Raw genomic sequence first — 9,554 nt, forward strand, 5'->3', positions numbered from 1 at the left:
CCACACCCCCCCAGGGACGGGGCTGAATGGTGAATAGTCAAAAAAAAAAAAAAAACCAAAAAACCACCAAACATGAAGAAGGGAGGAAAAAAAAAAAAAAAAAAGGCTCGTTCGTTGATCCGGAGTTTGCTGAAATCTAATTTGAAATTCAGTATTAACTAATTAAGTTCGAGGTGGAAAACGGCTCGTAGCCGTGGGAGCGAACGGGACCTCCCCTCCGACCCCAGCACCCCCCGGAGGGCTGAGCTTCGGAGGCTGCCAGGGGCTGGAGAGCTGCGGGGGCACCCCCGGTCCCCGCAGGGTGCCCGGCCTAGGGTTGAAGGGGTGACCGGGCACCGGCGGGACTTGGAGCACAGCCCTCTGCGGGGTTCTCCCTGCCCTGCCCTCCCAAAACCAGGGCATCGGATCCCGTCCTTAAACGCGACATCCCAAGGGGAGCCTGCGCCCCTCCCCGGGGCATGCGGGGCTCGGCGGGGCCCGCCCGGGATGGCGGAGGGGCCAGCGGCTCCCAGGAGATGCTCTGGCCACCGGCTGCTTCAGGCTGTGGAAATATCACCTCCCCGCAGGTATAATTCAGCCTAACTACGCAGATAACTATCGCTGCGGCGGGGAGGCTTGTAAAAACGCGACGGTGTTCCGTGCGTTTATTTATTTTGGAAAAGGAAGCGTTTCCGTGGGAGCTGTCCCCAGCGGAACAAGGGGTCCGGGACCAAAATGTGGGGACCTGACTCTGCATGAGGTCAGTGTTGCCCTTCTAGGGTTGCTCCTCACCCCCCCCCCCCCCCAGCACCCCTTCCAGCTGGTCCCGAAGGGCAGCGTCTCCCCGGCTCGCTCGCCCGGGAGAGGCTGTTGCTCGTCCCTCCTGCAAGGAAAAGGGACAGGAGAGTCTTCCTGGAGAGCAAGACGGGACCGGTCACCCGGCCCGATCACGAGAGAGATATTACATGTCACAACTCATCTAGGGCCCCATAATCAGCGCTAACTTTCTGGTGAACAGATAACCAGAGATGGCAGATGGATGGAGATTGCACAAATGAGGCTCTAATTGACAATCAATTGTGATTAGGAGCAATAGAACATCTTTATAACACTGGCTTTAAACCGCCAACAAACAAAAGCGCCGGGTGGGCTGGGAGGGGTCCTGTAGGGATGGGGTCCCGCAGCGACTCCCCAACATCCCTGCTGCCCCCGGTTCTGCCCCCGTCCCCCTCCGCATCTCCCCCGGGGGGGGGACAGTGGTTGTGTCTTACCGGTGCCCGTCGGGCCGGTGGTGCCCGGGAGCACATCGGGGAAACAGGAGGTGCCTCTGTTTGGGGGTGCTCCCTGGGGATGCGGCTCCTTCTCCCGCAAGCACCCAGCGCAAACCCGGGCATTTCTGCTACTCTCTGCACGCTTGGGGACTGTCCCTGCCCGGGCAACCGGGCACAGAGATTTAATTACAATCAGGATTTTTTTTTTTTTTTTTCTAAGCTGTACTGACCCAGGGAATAAAAAATAGCCCTACCACCGCCACCCCAAAAAACTGCATTTTCTCGAAGAAAAAAGGTACAAATACAGGCAACTACCACAGCAGATCTGATAAAGCCAAGTCAATGGCATCTACCGAAACTACCATCTATTTTTCATAAATAATATCGCAGAACTGCGGGCAGAAGTAATGGGAGGAAAATTTATCCGTAAGAAAAGATGAGATCAGAGGCACGGCCGGAGGAGGAAGGAAAGAGGAGCTGCTAACAAACAAACAAACAGATGGGTGTGTGTTTGTGCAAGTGTGTGTACACGCAGATTAAAACTTCGCTCTCGCTGTGTGTTCGTGGCAGCCCCGTCGGTAAGGTCAGGAAAAGGGGGAGAGGTAATTACCTACACATGATCAGAGATTATACATACCATTTCAAGCCAGGAGGTGATTTATAATTTAAAGATAAAGCATAATAAAGTCATAAAAGGGAAAGGACACTGTTGTGGTGTCTGATTAAAATCTAAGGGCTGGTGTATAATATATGAGCGGGGGCTGGTGTGGGCTCCCGCTCAGCGGGACTCCCCTGGGCCCAGCCCGCTGATGGACTAATCATGTCCAAGCCCTACCAAAATTACAAGCTGATTGTTTTACCCATTATTTCTCCCAACTTTTAATTTCTGCTTTCTAAAGGATCATTGCCCGCGGTAATTGCAAAGGACCTGTCCTTGTATGTGTCACCAGCCTCAAAGACAAAAAAAATCTAATTTTCCTTTTATGCTTTCTCTATTTTCCTACACCCCCCCCCCCCCCCCCCATTTTTTTTTTTTCCTTGGCAGCTAATTCAAACTGAGTAGCGACTGGAGCGTCCAAAACAAGAATGAAATTGATATGATCAAAGCACACACGGCTATACTCGAAAGGGAAGGAAATTAGGTAGGGGAAGAAATTCGGGTTTTACAATTCGCAGATAACTTTTATTCCTATCTCTTAATTTTCCATAATTAAAACCACTTTTTTTTTTTTTTTTTTTGAAAGTGGAAGTTAGGTCTGGTTATTGCTTTACTCCTGCATGGGAGGGAACAGACCTTTTCTCCCAGTTACTCAGAATTTATTGATCGTCATGTTTTGTCTTGTGCTGTTTAAACGTATTAATTTTCTCCCAGCATTTTCCTGAGACTTACATTTGATATTTAATTTTAATTAATGAGCTAAGGGAGGGGGGGGGTGTGTCCCCGCTCCAACCATTGAACCTCCGTCCATAATTTTATCCTTTTGTTCTAATTTAATAAAACCAGCAGGGAAGGGAAACAGGTGCTGGGGGCTGACACTTCTAGGCACGCTCACACACATAATCCCCTTTTGATCACCTAACTCCACTATTAGGGATGGAAGACCTTAAGTTCCCATTTTCTGTGTATAATATCTTCTTTATATTGATCCCGCAATTATTTAAAAGAAAGCGTCATCTCCTCCCACTTCTCCAAATAAGGCTATTTAGATGCTTTCCAGATGAGTGGAGGTGTGCTGAAACAGAGCTGACAGCCAAGTATATCACAGCCAACACCATCCTTCATTCGCTCGCTCCCTCTCTGCCCCCCTCCCCCCGGCACACACTTTCACCGTGTCTCTCCTCCAGTGATGAAGATTACAGACTATTATGGGCAAGGGATTAATTTGTAGCCAATTACAATCCAGTGCTAAATATGAATGCATAAATAAGATACAGCCTTGCTTCTGTGTGTATGTGTGCGAGAGAGGCGGGGGGGGGGGGGGGGGGCAGGAGCGCCTGGGCAGCCTGGTGAGGATGATGAGAAGGAAGAAGCAGCAGCTGAGTGGAGGCTCTGAGCCGAGCATCACCTTGTGACTCCCTGTCTCCCCCGGAGGCTCCCGGCCGGCTGGACCCAGCGCAGCCCCGGGGAGCTGAAGGCAGCGGCTCGCCCTGAGCCGGAGCGGGGGCCGGGGAGGAGTTTCCAGCTCAACTTCGCCGGAGGAAGGAGGGGGGGGGAAGAGCGGGGGGGGGGGGGGGGGAGAAGTTGCAACCGAGAGGGGCTCTGCAAAGAGTCATGAATGTGAGCAGAGACAAGGTCGGTGACATCTCCATCCCGGCAGCGGCAGCCGCGGCGGTGACAGCCCCCGCAGCCGCGGCTGGCATCGGCGGGGAGTCCTGTGGCTTGCACGGGGAAGGCATGGACAGCCATGGGGAGCAGCGGCTCTCGGACCGCGGCGAGCTGCCGCTTTACTCCTGCCCTGGAAATAGGGACAGGCAAGGGGACAACCAGAGCAACACCCCCGGACAAGAGGGGGCAGTGGCCGCGCTGCCCATGGTGCACAGAACCACCTCCTTCTCCGTGCTCGACATCCTGGACCCTAACAAATTCAACAGCAAAAGGAGGCAGTGCGCGGTCTTGTACAAATCGGTGGGGACCGAGTTCACGCTGGGGGCGGAGGATAAGCCCGAGGACTCAGGGACGGAGCTGGCCGAGCAAAAGGCTCTCGCCGAAGATTTCGACACGTGCAAGAAGTCCGCAGACTTGATCAGTAAGTAGGTCTGGGGGCTCGGCGCTCCCCCCCCCCCCCGCCCCACCGGGATGGGGGGGCTGCACCCAGCTCCCCGGGGAAGGGGCTTGCATGCTTTTAAAGACCGTCTTTCCCCCGCTGGCAGCAATGGGAGCCGGGGCGCTGGGGGCAGCCGGCTCTCGGGGAAGCGTCAGCGTTCCCTGCAGTGCTGCTGCTGGATGTAAAGGGGTGGGAAACTGCGTGAGGTTGGGGGACGGCAGGGCGGAGGGACGGGAGCATCACCCCGGGACAGGCCGGGGCTGGCGGCGTGTCCCCGGGGCTCGGTACCGGCCGGGCTCCGCTCCCTGCGCTTGCCCCGCCTGCCCCGGGCAGCTCGGCTGGGGACACCCTGGGCTATTCGACCTGTGCATCCCCGGGAGCAGCAGGATGAGTCCCGGGGGTGCCCGGCCGGCTAGGGCGGGATCCCGCCATCCTCTTCCTCCTCCTCCCGGGAAGAGCCATCCCTGAGTGTCAGCTCGGGCTCAGGCAAACTTGCAAACGGCTTCTAGAGCTGAGGCTTCAGAGGGCCGGAGCTCGGGCCCCGGGGATGCGAAACCTTCTTTCCGTGCCCCCACGGAGCCCGGGTCTCCCCAGGCATTTATCGCTTTTATGTACCTTCTGCCCAGCCTCCAGACCCGCTCTCCCATCCCTTCCCCCCCCCACCCCCGCAGCCTGCCGCCCGTTGCTCTGGGCGACAGATTCAATTTTCTCTCTCCCCTTGGCTTTTTTTAGGACAAATCAGACTAATTGTGACAAAATGCTGGTTATCTCTGGAAAAACAATTAAATTCCTTCGATTACATTTAAGGTAAAATGTGCTTAGCAGCGTAAAGAGGCTGGATAATGGGGGAAATCGCCCCAGAGTGGCATGTAGGACTGCCTGGATCGATATCCTATTATCGAATTGTGCATATCTCTTTCAAGCACCTTGCAAACTCTTCCCTAACATCTAAATTATAGGGTCAAAATTCGGATAATTACTCGATTAAAACCTATTACACTTATTAGGGCTCGTTATTGATCGGGAATTGCATTCGACCCAAGCTCTAGATTGCTTTTTCTTTCTGGGACCAAATATCCCAACTTTCTCACCTCTAAACACCGCGACTCTGGGGATAGAGAAGGATTTTCGGGAAACGACGGTAGTTGTGAAAAATATCTATAGCTATTCTGTGTCCTGAAAGGGGAGAGAAGGGGCGATAAGTAGCGTGGGATAAACTTCTCGGGCCGGGAAAAATAATTTCTCTGTGGCTGGGGCGAGAGAAGAGGACTCGGATCTTTCTAGTCCCGCCACAGCATGACTCTCAATCCAAATTAAGCACCCAAAGAGGTCTGCAATCTGCTGCAGCCCGAGTCTTTTACAGCAGAAGCGTTTTTAATGGCTCAAGCAAAACCAGGAACGGGGCATTAATAGAATCCAAAAAAGATTTTTTTTTTTTTTTTTTTTTTAAAAACGCAGTGCGTAGCTGGGGTAATTATTCGTCTAAACTCATCTGACTTTTGTCATACTAAATAGATCTGGGCGATCAGAAAGACTGACGAGGTCAGCCTATCGCTAATCTCGCGCTTTTATCTCCAGACAAGCAGAGAAATGTAACTCTATCATTTCTCTAAAAATAAATATATTTGGAGGCATCGCGCAGCGATGTGCTTCGCCTACTGACAAGTTTCCCGGACACTTGGCACGTTTCGGTCCTACCGCCTTCGTGTTGTGGCAACAGTCACGAATAGATCTGGGACTGCTCGAAAATCACGAAATTTAATTCCTCTTTTCCCCCATCGCAATTAATACTGGCTCAAGCAGTGGTTTAATTTAGGAGAAGTGTTCCCAAAAGTAGCTTTGACCAGAAAAGTAACAACACCCGGGAAATGCGAAGGCTTTCTGGCCAAAGGAGAGCGAAAACGGCGCTTCTCCCACTCCGCTCACAAAACTTATTTAATGTTAAAAATAACGGTTAAATTCCATATTAAATTAACGTTTAACATCTTTCAGAAACCAAACCGCCAGTCCAGCGTCAATCTCCATCGCCAATCGTATTCGCGCTGCATTTTTCCGTTTAAAGAAAAATTTTAGTTGAGCTACGGCTGGGATTTCCTGGAGTTTACCGGGAAAAAATAAACTCTGAAATACCAACCACACGTTCCCTGGTCAGTATGTGTGGAAACGACGAGGGCTGGCGTTGCGCTCAGTCCCCTGATCTGCCCCGAACGCCTATCTACACGCACTTTTACTAAATTCTGCTTGCAAAATTTACTCACTGCAATTTCTAACGAGTTCTACAGGTTGCAGGATGCTGTGTGGGGTTGGGGAAGAGCTAAGCGGGTTCCCATGTCCGTACAGCGGCGGCCACTCGCGTTGTCTGTTCGCCGATTGGAACGGGAAGCTGGAAATGCTGCTCAATGAAGCCCGAGCTATTAAGGGATATTTTCCGAGGGAAAAGGATTACGATAAACTTCACTGCCCCTTTTCCTCCTAGTGACCCAGCCATATGCGACATCAGCCGAAATCACCTCGTTGTACAAAATCCCTTTTCTTTAAACACCTGTCATCTTCTCCAGGGGCTTTAGGGTGTCCGGCGTTAGGATACGGACCAAGTTTGAGGTGCAATAGTGTGTTCAGTTTTTTGAGGATTAAAACCAACTGAAGTACGCACGGGATGGCAGATGAGCGAGTCGCTTTCTATTTGCGTATCTCGGTTAAACAAGTTAAAGGAGCCCTTGATTAGGGGGTTCCCGGAGCTGCACCCCTCTTTTAGGTCCGAGTGGAAGGAAGTTTAGGAGTTTCTGAAAGCACCGGCTAAAAGGGACGGTGTTTCTGGGCCTCTGCCCCCCGACCTGCCCGCCGTGCTTCCCTCGATCCCCGGCCGTGCGGCAGGAGACCGCGGAGAGGATTTGCCCCCCCCTCCCGCCCCGGTTCCCCCGGCGGAGTCCGAGCCCCGGTCGGGGTCGGGAGGAGCCGGCTCTCTGGAAAACGCGATTTGCTTTCAGGCTTCATAATGACAGAACCGTCAGGAGAAGTCCAATAGCCTTAAATATCGGATAATTACCCTCTTCTCCGGTGGACACCCGTTAATTGGAGCGTAATATAAACCCAAATAAATTAAATGACCGTTAACTAGTTTGTACATTACACAAAATGAGTTTAATTAAGTTTGCATCTGCTCTGCTAATCAATACAAGTATTTACTAGACTTTAATACTTCCATCTCAGGAAGTGACAAGAGGTCAAACCAGGCGGAGAAAGGGTTAAAAATGCCAGAGCAAAAGCCAGCAAATCTCCTATCGATGCGAAGATTTCCGCCACTAAAATTCTTAAAAGCGATGTGACATCTTTGCTGCCCGCTTCCCAAACCCGGTGGCCCGGCCCGGCCCGGCCCGGCGGGGAACGCGGGGGCTTCTCCCCCCGCCGGCACCGCGCCCCTGCCAGCGCCCCGCCGCCCGCCGCGGCTCTGGGGGACCCCGGGGACCCCCCTGTTGCCTTCCCAAAGGCCTTTCCGACCCCTGAGTGTTTTGTGGGCGCACTGGCGGCGGTGGGAAGGGGGGGGGAGGGTGTATGTCCTTGCCTGACCACGTCTCGGTGCCAGCTCTTGCCGAAGATGGGTAGCTCGGTCGGGGCAGCGCTGGTAAAGCTTCCCCGGGTTGGACTGCCCTTTCCCGGCCCCAGGGCTTCAAGACCCCGGGGCGGCCTTGGAGGTGGCTCCGAGCCCCATCCTGGCCGCTTCTGAGCGGCTCCGCGCCTTGTCGCCCCGACCCAGCCCCGGCGCAGGGCAGGCGGATGAGCGGCTGGCCGCGCAGTCGGGGGTACGGAGTACGGCATCCCCACCGCGGGCGGAGCGCCCCGGGGGAGCCGGGCAGGGCGGCCCCGCTCGCCGAGCACCCCTGTCCCAGCAGCAGCAGCAGCAGGGATGACAGGCGGGTAGATCCGCCCCACGGAGCCGGTTTCTCCCCTCCGCCCTCACCCCGGGAGGCCGCGCCGGAGGGGACCGGGTCGGGACTGGGCGGGGGCTGGGGCTGGGTCCGGCGGCGGCGAGACCTAACAGCGGCTGTCGGTTGTCCGCAGAGGACGGCGAGCTCTACAAGGCCGAGGAGTGCGACCTCGACTACAGCAGCCGGCCGAGCCGCAGCCCCGACAGCGAGCTGCCGGACGACGAGGAGCTGTGCAGCGAGGAGAGCAGCAGCAGCAGCAGCAGCACCAGCAGCAGCACCAGCTCGGCGGCGCCCGGCGAGGCCGACCCGGGCCACCCCCACGCCGAGGCGGGCGAGGCGGGAGGCGTCCCACCGCCACCACCACCCCCCCCGCCGCCGCCCCCGCCCCCGCCGCCCCAGCAGCCGCCGTCGGCTCCCGGCGCGGGGCAGCAGAGCCAGCAGGCCAAGCCCAAGAGGAAGCGGACGGGCTCGGACTCCAAGTCGGGCAAACCCCGGCGGGCTCGGACAGCTTTCACCTACGAGCAGCTGGTGGCGCTGGAGAACAAGTTCAAGTCCACACGGTACCTGTCGGTGTGCGAGCGCCTCAACCTGGCGCTCTCCCTCAGCCTCACCGAGACGCAGGTGAAGATCTGGTTCCAGAACCGCCGCACCAAGTGGAAGAAGCAGAACCCGGGGGCCGACACCAGCGCGCCCACCGGCGGCGGCGGCGGAGGCGGCGGGGCGGGCGGCGGGCTGGGCGGCGGGGCGCTGGCGGGGGGGCTCAGCCCCCTCAGCCACTCGCCGCCCATGGGCAACCCGCTCTCCATGCACGGGCCCGGCAGCTACGCCGGACACCCCGCCGGCGGGCTGGTGTGCGCCGCCCAGCTGCCCTTCCTGCCCAGCCCCGCCGTCCTCTCGCCCTTCGTCCTGGGCTCGCAGACTTACGGCGCTCCGGCTTTCTACACCCCGCACCTATAAGCCCGACGCCCCTTCCTCCTCCTCACCCCGCCGGCCCCTTCCCGCTGCACCCCGACGCCCCTCCGGGGCCGCCCGGCTGGGCGCTTGGGGGACCGGTCGCTGGGCGGCTTTTCCCCCCGCACACCCGAGAGCTGGAACCGACAGCCGCCTGGCAGCCACACCGGGAGGGAAAGGGGCGGCCGGGGGCTCCGGAGGCTCCCGGCCGTCCCTCAGCCTCACCGGCTCCGGCGGGCCCCGACCCCGCGGACGGCTCCACCGCCCGCAATCATTTCTGTGACCCTTTTTTTTTTTACGCGATGTGTCCGGACTGCGCTTCTGAGGGGAGGAGGAGGAGGAGGAAAGCCTCCCCCCCCCCCCCCGCCGTGTACATACAAGTAGATGTAAATCATCGTTACCTGTATTTTTATTTTCACCGTCCCTCGTTGCTGTGTGGGTTCGATTTTTCTTTTATAATTATTAATAATAATAATAATTATTATTATTTTGGCTTCGTTTTTATTCTGGTCTGGCCATTCGTAAAAGACTTAAAAAAAAAAAATATTATATACCCATTTGACTCTCAGGGTAAAACAGAGAACTATCAGTCCTGTCCCTTGACATTGCTGAGGCAACGACGCGCTTCTTCCTCCCGTGACCTCACGGTGACGACGGTTATT

General features: G+C 56.1%; 1 protein-coding gene across 1 annotated transcript; it reads left to right on the top strand.

Annotated features, from left to right (window-relative positions):
• The first annotated feature begins 3,645 nt into the window (after positions 1 to 3,645).
• Positions 3,646 to 9,034, top strand: NKX1-1 (NK1 homeobox 1). Its single transcript, XM_075750759.1, has 2 exons — positions 3,646 to 3,997; positions 8,075 to 9,034. Exons 1-2 carry the CDS (start codon positions 3,646 to 3,648, stop codon positions 8,896 to 8,898), a joined length of 1,176 nt encoding a protein of 391 aa, XP_075606874.1. The 3' UTR covers positions 8,899 to 9,034.
• The last annotated feature ends 520 nt before the right edge of the window (positions 9,035 to 9,554 follow it).

This window comes from Balearica regulorum, chromosome 4 (genome assembly GCF_011004875.1).
Source record: "Balearica regulorum gibbericeps isolate bBalReg1 chromosome 4, bBalReg1.pri, whole genome shotgun sequence".
Classification (NCBI taxonomy): domain Eukaryota; kingdom Metazoa; phylum Chordata; class Aves; order Gruiformes; family Gruidae; genus Balearica; species Balearica regulorum.

What these genes read in the sequence shown, in the direction of transcription:
- NKX1-1 (XM_075750759.1), top strand. Translation starts at nt 3,646, where the DNA reads ATGGACAGCCATGGGGAGCAGCGGCTCTCGGACCGCGGCGAGCTGCCG. An exon ending in GAAGTCCGCAGACTTGATCA is followed by an intron (nt 3,998 to 8,074) that starts GTAAGTAGGTCT and finishes GGTTGTCCGCAG; the next exon opens with AGGACGGCGAGCTCTACAAG.